Source organism: Paralichthys olivaceus, chromosome 12 (genome assembly GCF_024713975.1).
Source record: "Paralichthys olivaceus isolate ysfri-2021 chromosome 12, ASM2471397v2, whole genome shotgun sequence".
NCBI classification, from domain to species: domain Eukaryota; kingdom Metazoa; phylum Chordata; class Actinopteri; order Pleuronectiformes; family Paralichthyidae; genus Paralichthys; species Paralichthys olivaceus.
This window is the reverse complement of record NC_091104.1, coordinates 23299488-23319989: the sequence shown is the minus strand read 5'-3', so window position 1 is coordinate 23319989 and position 20502 is coordinate 23299488. Positions and strand designations below refer to the sequence as shown.

The following is a 20502-nucleotide window of genomic DNA, read 5'->3' as shown; positions in this document are numbered from 1 at the left end:
CTAAATTGTGTGAGAGCAGCTGCAAAACATCTCACCCACTGAGCTGCTTGTGGTGTTTGTACCGAGGTATCACAGTAGTGGCTCCACTGGGAGGGCTGAAGCACACTCTTCAGTGTTGAAAATAGTGAATCAGAGCGAGAGTTTACTCCGTTTGGCACAACTGAATCAGAAAAACATGAGGAAGCAGAGCACCAGTTGGAAACTGGCTGTGAAAAGTCATTCTAATTGTATATTTCAGAAAGTTTGGTCAACAGCATATGAAACACGCAGCGAAAAAAAACATTTAGACTGTTTTACCTATAATAACCGAATCTTGAAGCCTGCCTTAAAGAAGCAGGACTGGGCTTCACAGCAATTAGTCAAATGCAAATCCTTTCGAATACCTTATCAAATCTAATTAGGATTTTTCCACTTTCATGGAAGATAAAGTTTTAAATATTTAAAACTCAAAGATTCAATTTAGATCCAGTTACATGAAGTTGCCCTGTTTAGAAAAACATTCACAATAAATACACAAAACACTAATGGCTGAGGAAAATAGCAAAATACAAAATATTACATAGTCTACAATACTAATACCTTAAAGGCTTGACGATATACAGTTATTTATAGTTTAACACATCATTAATGGCTCAAAAACAACCTATTGTTAACTATAGGATAGAAAACATGAGTCGTGCATCACTGATACTATGTCACACTTACAGAAGATCTTAATCAATCCTACAAAAAGAGCATAATTTCAGAACATCTTTCATCATCAGTCATTTAACATGATGTTCTTTTCCTCACTTAGCCACATTGTAACACACACGGGTCATGTTTTGTTTGGAACTGTAAAAACACATCAAACTAAATAAATGATTAACAAATAATTCTACTTCAAGGATCTGTAATTTGGCTTTTGTTATCGGAGCAGAAGGAAAAGCTTCTGTGACCGTCTGATAAATGTTTCATTTGTGGGTATAATCATTAAATTGCAGCATAAACTGTGAAAAGATATGTCTGACAAGCTGTAAATAAATGGGCACTCAGAGAGTGTATACCTCCGCTAAGTGTAACTCTAGGGTTGGGCGATATGCAAAAATGTTCTAATCATCCACTGTTAGCCCAACAACCGCCAATTGATGATATATTTGTGCATGTGCGTGTGGGTGTGCATGTGCATTGTTGCATACTATTACCAGCGAATGCAATTATGGAAGAGCTGTGACCACTCATGATTATATCTCACTTCCCCCCCCCTGTGGCAAATATACAGGACCGTCATTTCTTTTGGTTAAGACCAAATTATGTTGTTTTTACTCAGTCTGAGTTTACATCTGTCAGATCACCCTGTGTTTGTGTGTGTGTCAAAGTGTCAGTGCCAGAGATAGAGTGGAGGTGAGGGAGCGGAGTCAGCACGGGCTGAATAAATGAATGAATGCATGCATCTATGCAGAAAGATGTGACCCATTCAAATAAAGTATCAATTCACATAAGCATGCAGGAGTTAAAGGTGCTGGTTGTGCAGTCCACAAACTGAGTCAACGTGGAGAGCCTCATGACGCAATCACTGAGTCTGGAGTGGTGCGGAAACAGTGTGGATGGCGTCACACACAGTTCCTTGGAATGTAAACAACAACCAAGATGACGTGGTGTGGGAACTGTCAGTGTACGCAGCCCCACAGCTTCAACGTCTGAGCTGCAGAAACACTCCTTTACGCTAATCTGACATCTTTTATTAATAAAAGCAACAACCCCACTGCCTCTTCTCTCTCGGCTTTCCTGTTATTCTTATTGCCCCAAACCTTAAAAGGTGTTGATGGGATCCATAGCAGCGTCCCGTAGCCATGTCTCTGTGGACCACAACACATCAGTCACAGAGGTCCCACTGATCACTGGTCCCACTCTCTGGGGCTGATAACTTGTCCACCCAACTTGTCTAGCAATCTCCCTGTTGTTTGAAACCAGCTCTCTTTTCTCATCACTTCATTCCTTCCCTGCATCATATGTGTCCTCCTCTGTATTGTGTGTCGGTCCGCCATGCTGGCCAGCTTCATGACAATCAGCTGAACTTGCGTGAACATGGATTTGCTGTGCAACAGTAGCAAAGCTGAATGGTCACAGAATGAAAGGAGGTAATTCTACAATAAGAGAACCAGACACGATCTCTCTCTTCTGGTGGGTTTAGAGAGAACGCAGCTTAAATATGTTACTGGTAAAAATGTTCACACGTGAGAAAATAATTAAGATGAAAACTAAGACAGGAAGCATGCAGGAGCAACTGCAACAGGCAATTAAGGCAAGCAAACGGAAAAAAAAAAGAATATTTCCAACTCTATCTAGTTTGTTTAGTCAAAGCTGGCGGGATAAAGTTTCTTAGGATGATGGTGCACTCTACACTGCAACAATTTGTTTCCTCTTGTTGACCAGGCAGAGCCACCCTGATACAGTAAAGGCTTAAAAGCATCACACAAGTCTAAACTGAATAAATGTCAAATCAATGTGGAGACCACTGACTGTACGCAGCACACTTGAAATAACAGTAAGAGTATAAAATACTTTTCTAAAGCACGAATTATGAGTGTAGTGAAGATACACACCTCTAGTAGTCACATCGTGAAAAAAAAAATTTAAAATTCTTTGATGCTGCAATAATTGTTTTATCATGGAAACATAGCCGCCTGACTTGGAATCAAATCAAATGGTGAAGTGCCTACAGATTCCCACCCCTCCTGCATACTAGTCATTTATTGATTTCAGAGGGTCCGAACACAGCAGGATTTATATTATTGCTTCATTCAAGGATAGTGGTAACAAGTGGAGAAATGTTATCCTTATTTTTTATACGGACTATGGAGCTAACGGTTAGCACATCACCAACAGAAATTCACCAAAGCCCTACAAGTAGCTACTACATCACAAATTTTGTGCAGATCAATTAACACCACTTTGTGCTAGGGTTGGTAAGCCTGGATAAGCTAGCAAGAGCATCCAATACTTTGAAACTATGCAATTTATACATCCAATTACTTCCCAACAGCACTTGCATCAAAGCTACACCCCCAAAACACATGCCGAATTTTTATGTAAGCAGGCAGGCCGGTAAATGAGAGTCAGGTATGCCAACCAATCATTTCATTCGGTCTGAATAACCAATTGGTTGCGTTTATTACGGTTCCATTATCTTTGTTTGTTGATGGCTCTTGGGACGTGAAGTCGATTTCAGCAAAACAAATGACCAACCCCACCTTAAATGGTGTGACTGTGGCACATGGTTGTATTCATTTATGGAAATGAGTGGAGCAACTTTAGGTTCTGTGTCAGAAGTAAGTTAAGTAAAACTCATCTGCCACTACATTTGTATGTCCAGCCTTGGAACAGAGCCTGTTTCTCAACAGTACAGCAGCTTGATGTGTTTAGATAAGGACGCTATTTTTTCAGCCATCGTTCCACCTGAGTATCTTAACAACCCTGACATTTCTTCCACCTCATTCATTCCGGTCTGATATTGAAATATTTGACATTTGAGTTCACTTTGGCTGCAGTGAAAGAAAACTTTCCAGACACTGATAACCTTGAAAAGCACCACAGCTGTCAAGTGACACACAGACATCGCCAGCAGCCAGAGCTTGGTGCAACACTCTCCAGATGCACACTTTCTTTTTTTGTCCTGATCAATCACATAACATCTGGAAAACTTCCACCCTGTGAAAGTAACTTTCTACCCTTAATCCACTTGCAGCCGTCCCCACTGAATCACCCTCTAGTTCCATCAGTTCAGTTTAACATTAACAAGCCCCTCATCATGGATTTCATACAGTTTCAACCATGATTCATGAGTTTTGATCAGTGGAACTGTCTCTGGGCAATAACCACCCTTCACTCCCAATTTTGCCTCTGGCTACCGGCCAGACTACAATCAAAGCTCATCCATCTGAACCTAGAGGTTGTTAATGAGTATGAAATATTGAAAGGCCTGAAAAATCCAACAAGCTTCCACATCCTGAACACCCGAAATCATTTAGCCATATCCAGAAACAAGAAATAACAACAATTGTGCCAATTCATATCTCAGGTTTTTTTTGTATACTGATGGTCTCATTATGCTCGAATGGTAAGCTCAGAGTAAGACATATTGATGCATGCAGCCACTGCAGCTTCACAACTACATGGTTTTTTTTTTTTCCAGATGGGAAACGGCTAAGAGTGTATGTCAAGTACCGGATAATCTTTGCAGGTTTCACAATTACTACTTCTGTCAAGCTGAGCATTTTCAACTGGATCGTTTAAAGATCTTCACATTTGAAAATCCGACTGAGATTTAGCACAAAGCATAAAAAGCATTACCCAGCATTCAGCTTGTCTTAATGTTGAGGTCAATTATATCTACCCTGAGATTGTCTAAGCAGTAAAATGGCTACAGGTGTACCATCATTAGGTTACACAATAATGTCAATATATCATTTCAGTGTCTTTTTATCTTTAATTGTCTGAAAAAAAATAATTTGAGAGATTCAACTTGCAGCTGCATTTGCTATATTCATAACAACTATCAGAAATGGATAGGTAAGGTCCTATTTTCTTTATTTAGTTTTTTGCAACACTCTATAACCCGACAGGTTTGGCTTCCACAGCAAAAGTGCACTCACCCATATTTTGCAAATTGTGAACTAGCATTTTTGCCACCTTGCACATTTCAAAAGTTGCAAACATGCAAGTTTGAGAAATCCAATGCTAAATTATTGCAAAGTTACCTTCAGTTTGCAAAAAACAACACACAATGCTGCTGGGCATTTTTACAGTAAAACAGGCTAAAGTTATTAATTATTTTTTTTAAGTCAATTAAAAAGCCCAGAGACACAACTGCACTGATACACATCATCCATCGTCTTAAACTAGACAACTTTGATCATTTCTTTGAATGTGGCTTCCCTTGCTGTTAATCACTTCATTTATGAGAACTATTTCCCCTCCTGTAAATCAAGCAGCAATAAAGAGGTTGAGCTTATAATGAAAACTGTCTTCACATCCAGATACACCACTACACCGACTGAGGCTTTTTATAACACTGTATAAGGAAACAGTAGGCACTCCTCATTTAAAGTGATGGATTATGTTCATCAATGGAGCAGCATGTCTTTCATTTGTTTTCAATATGTTTCTTACAACCGCAGCTTATGACTCAGACCGTGCAGAGTGAACCTGCAGCAGCTTCTGACTGTGATACAGTAAATACACATTCACCTATTAATAATTAACATGTCATGCAGTATTTTAACCAAAGTGCAAAACAACAAGCGTTTAAAGTAATTATGTGAGAGACTATTTCTTGGCCGGGTGCAGTGACTGGCTATAAAACCACACATTGTTGTTTTTTCCACGTTGGTATTTGTACAGATCAAACAAATCATAAACAATGTGGTAACTTCTGCTTCCAGTCTGCTTGCTATGTTACTTTTGCCAGCTGCTGGATGTAGCCTACAGGCATGAGTGTGTAATCACACTTGTCATGTAACTCTTGGCAAAAGAGCAAATTAGTTTACTATCTCAAATGCCAAAGTATGACTCATCATTTATCATTTATAATTACTGAGTTTCTCATGTATCATTAAAGCTGCTGAGTATTGTAAGAAAAAGGTGATTTATATGTTCACCAACATTTAAGCAATACATATTTAAACACAGACGAGAAATCAAAAGACAGGATTTGCAGGAAGGTTCCTTGGCATATAATGATGTGTTTGATGTTTCACAAATGTCACAAATCCTGCTGTGAATAACTCTTTTAGTCAATAAATGTAGATTGAGTACCTAACATGCTTTAGCTAAATAATTTCCCCATGCATCAGTAAATCCATTGTATGCAGTAAATCAATATCCTGCAAGGTCAATACACTGTAGCTATGGATGGAGCTCTCCTCTCATGCTCGGCACTCCTAGAAATGTGGTATGATACATCTCCCGCAATCTGCCTTGTTCAATCTTCCACTCAGAGCGGCTCTGTGGGGAATCAAAACCACTTGATGTATTTCCTGGCTATTGTATATTCATTGTTTGAATAGGCTTATCTCGCAGAGCTTTACTGCTCAAACATCAGCACGGTGGACAGTGTGCTACCCTGCGTTTCACCGAATCTAACGTGAGATTACTGAACGCGGTTTAGTAAATGTGAAATAAAACAACTACATGAAGGGAATTAGTCAAAATAATGTTACGATTTTCCCAAAAAACTTGTGTCCTATTTTTTTTAACACTAATGCACATGTTTTGTCTTGTTCACTTTAATACAATACAGACAATTGAATAAGGAATGCAGTATACAGTAAAATTTAGGAGCCTGCACTGAGTGGGGGAATGGGTGCTCTTCTTTTGGTGCTATGGGAGGGGTAATTTGGGCAGATGTAGATTTTAAGGATTTAATCTGGAATTGTTTATATTTCCAAACTATTCATTCCCATTCCAATCACATATTCACACCTAGCACCAGCACTGTTTAAAAATGCAGTTGTTTGAAGTAAGTAAAGTGTCCACAACAATCCAGTATCAGCTGCTGCGGGGACAAGGTAGGCTTCTTTATATCTCACTTAAAAATGAATTGGGACATTAAAATGCATAAGTTTCCTGCTTTGAATCTAAATAAAAATGCTAATGAAGCGCTGTGGGTATTAATAATGCAGACGACGAGTTTTGATTTATTTGCTAGGGAAACATTTCAAGGAGGGTTCTAAATAGTGACAGCACTATTTGTTTTGATGTATCAGGATGTATGACACTACATATCCTCTTGACATTTAGAAATTAAAACACAACCTAATTAAGACTTTAATGAGTGAGTTGAATAATATAGTATAACTGTGCACAATACTCTATTATATGTATCTTTGCACTTCCAACAGAGACTAATTATAAGCTTAAAAAAAGACTAATTTATGATGTGGCAGTGGAGTCTGCCCTTTGGCCCATTACACAACGCTCACCATTAGCTCTTATGCCATTAGGAAATTAACATAGAAGTGTGGATACATCTGACAGGAAATGAAATATGTATATACAACTATTCAGTACAGGATTACTTAACATTTGATACAGCATAAAGAGAAAATGCTTGAAGGCATGAGACAACATGTGCTATGTGTTTACATTTATACTTTAGCTGCATTAAATTACACAGTTAATTTTGAAGAGCCTGACTCCAGTGATAGAAGGAAAATTGAATTTTGTCTTTTGTTAAGAAACTGAGAATCAGTTTTATTAAAAAGAAGTCTGGTTGTTTTGTGTACTTTCCAATTACCTGAGTAGCTCTAGGAAAATGAAAAGCAAAAGAGAGTCTGGGACATGTTCATGTTCCAACAGGAGGTTAGAATGATTCGAGTTCCTGAATACAAAAGCATCAACGTTTACACCTCACTGGAGTATAATTATGCTTCGACAGCTCTTGCCAAAAGAAGCCCTGAGGCTTGTGACCACAGGGGCCTAGAAATGATATTAATGTTACTTATTTTATGCCTTTTAAAAAGGGGGGCAGCCAATGTTTGATTGTCTGATAATCATAATCCCCCTCTATTTATTCCCCATTGTTGTGATTTTGGATTGTCTTTGCTGTTTTTTGCTTCTGTAAAGGTCATTGACCAACATGTCAATAACACCAGCAGTCAGACACCGAGCATTCTTGGGTTTGATCACAGCCTTTATGAACTTTGAATGGGTTTTTCGGCTTCCTCAAGTTGTAAGTCCTCATAATTGGATTTATTTATAATATGAAATCCACTCACATATATGACACCCCTGTGGAAGACCAATGAAAAGTATCATTTTGGGGGAAGAGAGAGGTTGAAAAGAAGCCAAATCCAGCCAGTAGGGGCAGATGGGCAGCAATGATTTTGTTGGTGTCACCACAAAACCTGTTCATTGTAATGCTGGAGCAGTCGGTTACTAGCAACAGATAAGAAAGTCTGTTAGTATGTGGCAGCACATTTCTGGTATCATAAACAAAAACAAAAAACATAAATCCAGCTCAGCTGTTATCGGTACTTACGTCATAGTAAATTTCAAATGCAAAATGAATTGCCCCTGTGCACTTAGTTGAATAATGGTCTAAAATTATTTTTGGACCTTATTTTCCTGCAGAAAACTCTACATTTGGAAAGTATTTTACAGTTTTAGATACTAGCTGTTCATTTTAAAATTATTTTCAGGAACCTCTTTCATCCAGTGGATGACAACCAAACACTCTTAAACTTGTCCTTCTTTTTAGAAAACTCTTCAAATACAGCAACAACCTCACCTTTGTGTAGTTTGTTCAAGTATGTTTTCCACTTTTCGCTTTGTTGTGGTGCACTTAGCCATAATGGGCTCATAACTGCCCCCTGAGGCTTGACAGATGGCGAGACCCACAGTTGGAGCTTGTTTTGTTTTTCCTCAGCGGCCACAAGGGGTAGCAATGAGCCTATTCCACATTCAATAACTAACTTTGGCAAGCAACCAAATTGGTGAGATTTTTGCTTCATTGAAAATGTTTTCAAGATCTATTTTTAGGGTTTGCATTAGAAAATCCCAGTTGAAGATTAACTGGTTAAACTCCAAATAAAGGAGCTCACAGCCACTAACCTGAGCTCTTCTATGGGACCTTCTTGGACAGTCTCCCATGCATTGGATACCCGAATGGGTCTTGGATCATTAGTTTAAAATTAGCTGGTAGTGACTAAGATCTTTGGAGGGAATTTACAGATTCAAAATTAGCAGATGGGACTCGAGAACCTCTGCAGCCTTTACAATGACAGGGCCTCGTGTCAATACATAACCTTACATTGTGCATTTTCAAGTAGTACTGCTTGAAATGAGAGATGTGCTGAAGTCTCTCCCAGCATGAGGAGGCAGGAAAACATTCTGCAACCCTGCCTGTCCATCACAGCTTTAATATATCCTGACACACATTTCAAAGACACAACCAGACCTATGCTCTCATGCACTGCAGGCACAGAACTGTGTATACTGGAACTACCAGTTCACTGTAACTTCTCAACTGCAGAAGCACCTTTTGAATCAAATAGCAAGCTGCATTTAATTCACCTCTTGCATTCCTTTCCTGTACCCTGCATCGATTACTGACAATCTTCACACTAATGATTCAGAAATAGAGTTGATTTTTGGAGGACAACTTATATTTTTGACGTTCGCCTAATGTGCCACGGTGATAGACATACAGAGGAGAGGATTGTCTCCTCATCTCTTTCATCTAATTTATCAGTGATTGCCAATCAGTGAACTGCAGTCAATGTATCTGCATGTTTCAGATAATAAAATTGATCATTTTTATAAGACCTTGTTCGAAGGTTTTTCTGATTGGAGGTCAATTTCAAAATAAAGTAATTAAGAGAGAAGGCTGACATGACCTGTTTATGAGAGTTTGCAAAAAAATTGGCAGTTTAAGAACAGAATCACTGGAAAGAAATTATGTTGGGACATAATGCCCTTTTCTATTTGGCAAAGCACGACAGCTGGCTTATGTTTTACAGAACCTGGGGCCTTGTAATATTTCAAAGTCAGGTGCGTAGGGTAAAGAAGCATCTATACTGTATCTGATTAATTTAACATTGATTTGTTTAAAGCATATAATCTGGACCATTAGAGACGTTCAGTTAATAGTTACCTGTAAAATAACGATTGAAATACTGTGGAGGAGCAAACAAGTCTATGGTTAACAGCGAAAAACTGCACACCAGGTGATCATAAATGTTCCTGATGGACTGAAAGCCTCACAAACAGAACTCTGCTTACTGTATAATTTTAGCCAGTCAGTTATGAAGAGGGGGGGGGGGTATGAACACTGAACCCACTCTTAAGCAGAATCAAGCTGCTGACCTGTGTGCCCTGAGGCTGAGGTATCCAGTTCTAAAAGCAAATGTATTGTGAATGAAAAGTGTCCACAAAGCACGACTCTGGAGAAAGCTGAAATTACAGCTGCTATGTGACCAGTGGAGGCAATAACAAGCCAACAGCTGAATAACATCAGAGACATTATAAGGGAGGACACAAAGCAGTAAAAGACTCCTGAATAGAAAAGTCCATGAAACCTGTCCTGGCCCCAAAACTGCCAAACTGGAAAGAATGCCGAGGTGGCAGTGGGTGCAGACTTCAAATAAACATGAAAGAGGAGGATATGAAAAGAAATGCATGAGCTGATGACATGAAGTCAAAGCACTCCGGGGTGTTCAGACCTGGTATTAACATCAAGACAAAGTGATTTGATTATAAGCGATCAGTGCTAGGTTCAGGTCTGAATGGAACCGGATGCATTCCTGCATGCGTCGTGAGATCCGATCACTCAGACCACACTCACAGGTGGTCCGGGACACATGTGCCCACATCCTTCTTTCTGTGTGAATACAGCATCCTGGGCCACATATGACTGTCTGCCTACTCAGCTGATGTCCTATGACCCGCTACAGTTTCACAATGAATCAACCACTCAGTGCCCATGGACACTTAGTCACGATATCAGCACTGATCACTACATGATTCAAAAAAAAAATTCAAATGGGTAAAATGTTCATAGAAGATCAGTACAATGCAGCGATTCATTCGGTCCCTTCTGACTCGGCTCACTCTCTTTCTCTCTCACTCACTCACTCTGACACACGGACACAAACACAAACCTTGACATCCGACACATCTGTAAAACCAAATCATCTTGTCTTTTCAAACATAAATGACAAATATGATTATCTACATATAAAATGGAAAAGTGAGATTTTATCTCAAAGTGGTTACAGGAGACAGTCCGGTCTCATTCTAATGCTAGGTAAGAACCGAAGAACCATAAGAAGATTTATGATCCGATCTCACAGGATGGATGTTAATACCAGGTATGAACAAGGCCTTAATTGAGTTGCACAAGAGGTAGGTTTCGTGAAAACTTGAGCAAGCAGAGTACAAATATGATCATGTGGGATGTTAGCACTCTTGTGGGACACACTGATTTGTAGTATTTATGTGCCAGTCACCAAATAGCAGTTGTTCAGTCTTTAAAAAAAAACTTCATCAATCTGTTCCAAATAACTACAGCTACCAGATTCAAGCTGCCCATTGTTTCAAAAACTGTTGCCAACCAGCTCACTGCTGTACTAAGTGTACACAACGTTTGAGATCAATTTCAGTCAGGTTTTTGTCAGAGGCACTCCTTCGAATCTGTTCTTCTCAGAGTCTCCAATGACATAACCACGTCTTCAGATGTGGTGTTCCATTTTGGTACCGCTGGATCTTTGCACAGCTTTTGACACTGCGGATCACAGAATGATGACATAAAGGTTTAGACAGTGGGTGGATTTCTCTGGGAGTTCCCTGGACTGCTCCCCCTCATATCTCTCAGATAAGAGCTTTCTGTGCTGCTCCCAACAGGTCTGATAGTACCGCTCTGTCCTGTGGCGTACTTCTCTATACCTGCTTTGTATCTGCTTCCCTTAGGTCACATCATTAGCTAACTCAGAGGTTTCATCACTCTTATGTTAATGAGATTTAACTTTATATCTCCTTTAAGCCTGATAACACAGGTCTCTCCTGTGCAACTATTTGACGATCATTACCTAGAAGTCTGACATCTTGTTGCAGGTAATATAGCTCCCTGTGTTGCTGAGAGTATTTGGATCTTTTACTCACCTATATTGTCAAATTTGGGAAATCTCTATGTTAACTTTGATCTAATCTCTATAAATAGATTTTACATTTGAATATTCAGATTCTGTAGATGAGTGACAAGGTATTGGGACCGGAAGCCTTCGGGTTTCAGTTTCTACTTTGACAAATTATGTTGAAGCAATTATGTTGTTTGGTTACCTGCAGGTAAACATCCCCATGGAAGAAATAAAAAGGCGGAAAACTAAATGCATCCGCTATGGGCTTTTTCATTTATCTGCTTTCATATTCAGATAGCCGTTAATAAAGATAAGCCAAAACATAGCTAGTTGTAGATGTTGTCTCTCTAATCCACATTGCTAGTTGGACTGTAAACACCATATGGCGAATGGAAGACAGAGACTTGGACTGGTCATGGACATCATCCATCTACACAGGAAGCACCAAAATTTGTGCCGTTGCCCCCAGCGGCTAATACATCTTCAGATGAAAGAGATTATCTTAAATCAGGCTAAGCATTTCGATTACCATATTTATTATATAATTGTTTTTTTTAACAACAAAGTAATGTTGTAGTTTGTCTCTGGAGCTGGAGATAATTATTCACGCCTTTCTGTCCTCTTGACCGGACTACTGTAATTCCCATGTCTACTAAATCATCTCTGAACCGTCTACAAATAGACCAGAAGCTGCTGCGAGGCTGTTACCCAGATCCAACAGGACGACGTACCAGTGGGTCTGTTTAGGTCATCTGCCCAGGGCCTTCTGGCTGTCCCACACTCTTTGGTGAAAAGAATTTAAGAAACACTAAGAAACTCTTTCATTAGGCTTATGATCTGCAGTCTCTGTAGAATCTTTTGAAAAACAGACCCATCTGTGCACATTAGCCTTTGTTTCACCCAGAGATGTCTAGTGCTTGTCCTTTAGTTTATTTCATCTGGGGGTTCTTGGTTTCCTGTGGTTTTACTCTGTGTTTTTATGGTCCTTTCTTACATTTTCATCTTGCGGTTTATGTTTTTATTGTTGTACATTTCTACATTTTTATGATCTTTTTTGAGAAGCACTTATTTCTGTGAAAGGTGCTATACCAAATGAATGTATTATTATTAAATATGCAGTTATGGTTCTCTCTCCATTCATTTAGATACCTGCTTGGTCTTGTTATGTTGAAATAACTGCCCAGGGGCATTGCATAGATGGGTCCTGAGTGGTGAGACCTGCCTAAAAGGACTTTGTTTTTCATGCAGTAAATGATGGGTCATATTTAACCTAAGGGGGTCTGTTAACTGGAGCAAGTATTAAATAGCTGCAAGTGACAATCTAAGGTTTAGGTAAATTTAAATTCATATTTCTTATTTAATTGTTCATGAAATGTAGTTTTCGTTAATGCGAGTGAAATACTAACAGACAGTCGGCCGAGACTTTCAAGATTTTGCATGAAATCAGTTGAACGAAGGCAGATTTAGATTGTTTAACAAAAAGCTTACTCCAGAGCTATTTGGCTATGCATGGTGATCTTTCCTTACAAACTTCACTCACTCACACTGTTGAATTGACAGGCTTGAACATAAACATATTTGTTGTGGGTCTACTTCAAGGTTTCGTACACTGCTTCATGACATCATACACCTATGTATAAATTGGCATGTTCATTGAGGTTATGTGATAGAAACCCTAAAACGTACTGAGACATTTTGATGAATATTCCTTGGCTTGTAAAATCACAGATGGTGATTTCTTAAACAACCCAAGATCAGCAAAGGTTTGTCATGAGTGGTTGAGCAGAACTTTGCTGACACTTTCAGCAGAGAAGAAGAATAGGAATCAGAACCACTGCAATAGGGTTCCAGCAGCTTCACTGTTCGGACCCTTTAATACTTTACATAAAAACAGAATAGTGACACATACAGCGCAGTAACGGAGGGTGTCCCTGGAAGGAGGTAGAAACATGTAGATGGCAATCATCATCAAGTGTAATTTTCCTGATTTCTAAGAAGATCGTCTTGTTCAATTGTAGGTAACCTGCGTGTGTTGCATTTTATTTGAATCGACCCACACAGATATGAAAGCAGGTTAAAATACTCAAATTGATTTGCTTTCTTGCTCAAGTAGCCTAACCACAATATCCAATTAAGGAAGAACCCCTTAAGAATGCATGTGTGTATAAATGTCTGTATCTGACAAAAGAAAATAATGGTAATGACAGTCATGAGGAAGCAGAATAATACAACAAACAGACAATATATGAATTTATCTGGCCCTGATTGAAACTTATATTATCACAGGTATACACAGGCTGCAGGTTAATAACATACAGACAGTACTGACCAACACAAGACATTGAGTTCAGAGTGAAGCTACTCTAAGTGTGTAATCACACTCCAAACCAAAACACGCTGGTTCCCCACATGTGAGGAACGTCACACCAGCCTCCACTCACATATCTACACGTTTCATCTTTACTTGTTCATGGATCAGACCACATGACTTTTACATGCCAGTAACTGGTCTTAGCGGAAGTGGCAGAGTCTTGTGGTGGATTCGGCATGAACATATTGATCATTTATGAACAATACACTGCAGCGTTTCAAAGAAAATCGCTGTAAACTTGTAGCGCGGCACTCACAGGTCGCAGACGCCCCTGGAAGATGGAACGTTATTTGCACGAGTGATGGACGGAGGGTTACTTATTAACGCTGGCTCTAAAAGTTAGAAGCTGCTTCAGGTGACAGCGCCACAGTTTATCACAGATGTGACGGACATTTAGATCTGAAACGCAGCTCGGAACTGCCAAGTATTTGTAAGTAAAAGGGCGAAGCAGAGTGTTGGATGACAGAGAGCCCGGGGCTCCGCGGATCACCCGGTGTCAGGGGAATAAAAACGACTGATCTGTGACCGAGGTCCGTCACGGCGCAGCTTCCACTCACCGAAGTTGGCAGCGGGAGCCTGGCGGGTCGCTCGATCAGCTCAGGTTTCTGTTTCCCGGTCACATTCATCTCCCATAAAAAGCCGCTTTTCTCCGTCCGCTCACTTCGACGAGAGTTTCTCAAGTCATTTATCCGCCGATGCACCGACCGCGAGGGTTATTCACCGGCGTCCCGTTCCACGAGGCGGGCGGGCGGAGACAGCATCCCTGTCTGTGTGTTTTATATATATAGAGAGAGAGAGAGATGCTGAGTACGTGAAGCCGCCTGTGTGCTGGGATCACACCAGTCTCTCCTGCTGCAGACGAACAGGCGACGCTCTCTGCTCGGTCCTCCTGCAGCTGAGAGTGAGGCTCCTCTGCTCGCTCCTCTGTCTGCATGTGTCTCCACCTGCTCCCCCGTTAACCATTCCTGCGTCAAACCACGTTAACCCATTCACTCAGCGCCGTGTCATCAGCATCACTCATGTGTTCATGCTCCTTCATTGGAGTCAGGAGTGGCAGCAGTACAGATGTGTGTGTGTGTGTGGGGGGGGGGGGGGGGGGGGCTGCATGTTACAATCAGTTATTGTCTTTGGTTCAGATCTGGAGGGGAAAATGTCACCACACAGAAAACAACACTATCTGAGTGAACTGCAGCTCTGTCCTTCAACTCTGTGCAGGTGAAGCTCGAGCTAAGTGAATATTGGCACAAATTAGTTTCTGTGGACGTGGGAACGCTCAGGTGCTACAGGACCGAGCGGGCCTCGTTCCTTTTTGCAGGTGGAGGGGAGGTGGGTCAGGGATGATTATTTGAGCCAGTCTTAGCAATGACTCCTTATCGCTGGCTTGGGGGATCTGGCTCTGCTGTCTGACTCCTGCAACCTTCAGACTGGCTTTGGATTTGAGGGGCACAGAAAGGTTTGCACACAGAATATGGCAACTCCTCCAGTCACCATCACTCTGGAGTGCACACAGTACCTGAGAGATGGTTTCACTTTGTAGGATTTACGTCCATCTGCCAAATCCAGCAATCTCCGACTGTCTGTCTGTCTGTATGTGGCTCGTATATCTCGACAGCTGTTCCAATGGGCTTCTCACTTGTGTATTCCTAAGTGTGATCTGAACGCATAACCTGTTCAATATTAATAAAATGTGAGTAGGTGTGGGGCAGCGTGCCTTCACAGGTAGTCTTCAGACATGTCTTCTTCTATGTCCTCAACCTAGAGGGAACAGGGTTTTCACATCCGGTGATGAGTAATGAGCACAATCAGATCACCTACAGAGACAGTGTCACTCTGTCACTGAAATCAAAGTGTTTAAGTTTGCCATACTAACTCAGCTGGCGTATTCCAGAAATGAGAACACATTTGGCATCAACATGTGGTTTTTGTGATCCGATGACAAGTGGACAGCTCTTAGTTCAGGTCGGATAGCAACCCGATCACGCAGGACCACATTCGGAGGTTGTCTGGGCCACATGTGTCCACATTCTTTTAACAGTGTGTGTCCTGGGCCACATTTGAAGGACCGCCCACTCAGCTGATGTCCTCTGACCTTCACTATTAACTGAACCTATTTTTACTCTTCACTATGAACTGAACCTATTTTGAATCTTATCTGTGCCCATACACTGATTTGTTTGTGACTATCGCCAAAATCAACACTGACCGCACGACTGATGCTATTTTTTAAGTGGTGAAATCTTTCTTCACTGCAGCTGCACCAGATTCATTCAGCGCCTCCTGACTCCTCTCTATCTCTCTCTCTCTCTCTCTCATGCCGACACACAGACACAAACAGGGACATCGGACACATCTGTACAGTCAGACCGGGTCAAAACAACATAATTTGGTCTAACACAAATGACATACGTGTTCATTTGCATGTAGAGCAGGGAAGTGAGATCCGATTACAAGTTGTAACCGGAGACACATTGAGGACATTTTAATACCAGGTGTGTATGGGGTCTCTGTGACTCCCATATCTCATAACCGTTTCACAAATTGGCTTCAGACTTGGCCTTTGTATTGTGCAGTGTTACATTTGGTGGGATTTAGACACGTGACGTGGTCATATTAATACAATTTGAATGAACAGGCAATCAGTGCGCTGTCGCAGCAGTGGTCGTGGACAATGGGCGAGTTCATGACAAAGGCAATGAAAACTGATTCTGTAGTTCGGGGTTCCACCTACTGAGCTAAACTTCACCAAACTTTGAATAAAGTGGTGAAAGCTCAGCAGTTGCACTGCTTCAGGGTTCTATGGACTGAGTCCAGCAGCCGGTCTTTACTTGCCAATTACTGCAGGTCAATTTCACAGTTCCAGTGGGAAAGCTGCACACAGTGTTACCACAGGCCAAGAAGCAGCCCATTCCAAACAGGCTGGGTTCAAATGACCACTGCACTATTGTCTATAACTTGTAACAGACTTTACCTTTGGATTCTTTTATGCTCAGTATTAGAGGTCTGTGTGTATCTGGGTGAGTTACAATGATGTCCCACTACATTGCACTGTACAGCAGCACAGACCTATCATCAGAGGAATAAAGAAGGTTTGATTGTTCCGGAAGCTACTTAAGCTAAACTTCACTGACTAAAGACATCATATTTTTTCTTTGCAAAATATGATGAGTGATGTTTTAGCACTGGTTATGGATTTCTTCTGAATCTATTCTCCGACTTTTTGTTGGCTACTTCAAACAGAGTGGGCCTTGTGGAATTTAATATGCAGCCTTGAGTTTTTTTTAGTTTGTAGTTAAGCCACTTTTTTTTTTCAGGCAGAGCTGCAGAAAAAAACTGCTTTAATGTTTGAAAGAGCTCAAAAGTCTGAGCAAAAACTAATTTTTATGCCACACTCATGGACTCCATAAATAAAGCAGCTAACATTATATGTATTCTCTATAATGTGAAAGAAAACTGCAGCATTAATTCTCCAAAAACAATAATGCCTTTTCAACCATCTGAGGCAGGGCTACTTTATGAAATATACTGACTCTGCTGACAGTGGTGACTTCACTGCTGTATATGGCCTTAACAAGAGAGACTGCTATGTTAACACGCTAAGTCTCTGTATCAACAGGAAAAGCAAAGGAACCTCTAAGCTCCACAAATCACTAAGACAAAGTGCACCAGAGAGACCCTGACAGTTCAAAACGCCCTTTGGATTTTTGTTTGCAACAGGCTTGTTAAAAATGGCCCATCCACGGTGCCAGCAGTCATTTGAATGCATTCAGTTTTGTTGCTCCTGTGATCCAGTGATTTATTTTGCTTTTTTTAACCTGGCCATTTTCGGCCAGGATTAATTCAGGACAACACAGTGGCAGCTTTACCTCGAAAACTCTTTAAAACAAGAAGGAAGAAGGACTACCTTGGTGTGAGACTTCAACACAACACATTAAGATAACCAGCCAGTAGCTAAAGACTGAGATTAGCAAGCCTGGCCTTATTCAAAGGTAATAAAAACCAACTACCACTGCAGCTCACAAACATGTTTTATCCATAGACTGTACATACACATGGACAATGCTTCTCCACATCCTCCCATTATCTATAAATGAAGCCAAATAGCCTGAATATGAATGCAGCCATTTTGCGATGATGACATCATTTGGATCCAGAGTCTGCGCAATAGCAATTATGGTGTGGAGCTAGAGTAGTGATGTCCCTCCACTCATTCAACCAATCCAGAGTCAGTCTCAACTGTCAATCCTGACATTTCACTCTGTATTCAAATTGATTTTTGGTCCATATCTCATCTGCAAACATTTAGGGGGCACGGTTTGACCTTTGCTACAGCCAGCCACTAGGGGGCAATCAAGACGCTTTGGTTTTACAGTTGGGAGCCGTCATGTCGTGCATATCTTATACAGTCCATGGTTATATCTTACAAACTGAAGTGTCAGTACCAAGCTAGTTTACTTTGTAACGTAGAGCAAGACAAAGGGAAATTCCCCAGTCTGTCCAGAGACAACAAAACTCACCCATGGAGGACCAGCTACAGATTTGACACTTTGTATTTGAACAAATTAAACAATACAGATGAACATGATCACTGTAGTGAACCTAAAATGAGCTGGAGAAGAGAAATGTATTGAATACAATATGACTTTCTGAGCAGTGACATCTTGCAACTTATTAATATGAAACCAAATTTGATATTTAAATAACGCCATCATAGTGTATATCATGATGATGATATACACTATGATGTAGTTGTAGCATCTGGTCTCACTGCGTGTGAAAAAAAAAACGTCCGGCCATCAATCAGTTATTCAGTCCCGTCGGCCCCCCCCCTCAGCTGTGAGCGTGTTGCTCCATATCTTTCTCTTGCATCTTTAACTTCTGTGGGGCTTTGAAAACCTTGTGCCCAGGCTTCAAAGTGACGGTCTTTCTCCGATATAATCTAAATATTCTCACTTTTATGAGGTTGTGTTGCACATGTTATACCTCTCTTCTAGCCAAAATCCGGGTGTTGAAAACGATACTCCACAGAAAATGTTGACAACCAGTATTTTTCAGGATCTTTATCTCATTTATGAATCGATGCTGTTGGGCCAGTTTCTGCTGGATTTTGCCATCTTGACCTTTATTTGACTCTGCGATTAAAGATAATGGTGCACAGGTTCCGTGGTGAGGTTGTTTTTCTCCACTCAATCCTGGAACTGGTGTTTGTGAGGAGCAGGATCCAAATTTAAACTTTTAATCTTCTCTTCCCGAGGAAGCAGATGGGGAGAACTTGTGATTTTGACGAGTAATGCATTTCTGAAACTTTTCTCTTTGGTTTCTGAACAATACTCAGAATTGAGGGCTGCCCCAGTGTATTCATGTAAGTGAATTTAGGTGAAGCTCCTGTTTTAATCCTTCCATTTCTTTGCACAGCCTTTGTGTGGCTGAATTCTTTGCTTGGCATTAAGGAAGCTGCTATAAATTGGTTCAGCTTCTATCTTTCTTGTACTGTACAACCTTTTTTGTTCAAATTGGAAACTCATCAGACAGTAATCCTCTGCAGACAGTAACAGGGGCAGGATTCCTAAAAGTTCAGTCTAAGGTCTTATTCTTTCTATCAGTCGTCCTCTAAATTTCAAATATTTTGTTATCATATTTTCAAATCTTATCTGAAGGTGGACCCACAGTCCAGTACTTCTAATTTATTCTTTCTTTCATAAGAAATACAAACCTGCTTTGAAATGCTTTAAGTGCATCATCTTGCTCCACCAAGCCCTGTTTTTTTTTTAAAGGCATAAGGGGATTGGGTGCATCAGTAAATCATCATTTCAGTCCAGATTTCACAAGAGCGCACTGGAGTTGCTGGAGAGGTGCTTAAAAGGTAAATGCTAAAAAATTGCGATGTACGTTGCTCACATTGACATTGACCAGATGAGACAGCAAAATGCAAATCAATAAACTGATTTAAGATGAATATCATGTTCTTTTAGGTCTGTGGGTCTTTACTTGATGAAGCGAAAGCTAAAGCAAAAGTTAAGTTTAGTAATTGACATTCCCCAAGCTGTATCTGTAAATGAAAACCATCCATTTTGTTCAACTGACATTTTGGTTAATTCACATGATTAGGTAAGAAAGCAACTTAATCAACTCATAGTGAATTTGATTACATTTTTTAATGAAATACTTTAGTCTATTAATCTGAAAATTGGCGATTTAAATATTTTTAATTGACTGTATAAAAGGATGGAGGACACGTCTCAATATCCTCCCACTGTTTAAAGATCAAGCCAAAAGATCCAGGACAGGGTGCTGCCATCTTTCATTGTGATGTCAACACACTTTTCTTAAACATAGTTTACACACGAGTGTATGTTCAATGTCCACGATAAGTTTGGTTTTAATTAGTTTGATGCCAAAATAATTGTTTCTCCAACATCCTGACTAACAGCTGAGACCTGCAGTTGGGTGAGTGGGTTTATCAGTGAGCCTTGATATCACGGCTCCTCACCATGATCACTGCTGCACAGACTCTGGCTT

General features: G+C 40.4%; 1 protein-coding gene across 1 annotated transcript in view; it reads right to left on the bottom strand.

The window, feature by feature from the left end:
• sntg2 (syntrophin, gamma 2) overlaps positions 1 to 15025 on the bottom strand; it is a 74937-nt gene extending 59912 nt beyond the window's left edge. The window contains exon 1 of the mRNA XM_069536038.1: positions 14544 to 15025. Coding sequence (XP_069392139.1) covers positions 14544 to 14612 — 69 coding nt within the window. The 5' untranslated portion in view covers positions 14613 to 15025. The remainder of the gene's footprint in view (positions 1 to 14543) is intronic.
• Between the last annotated feature and the right edge of the window lie 5477 nt (positions 15026 to 20502).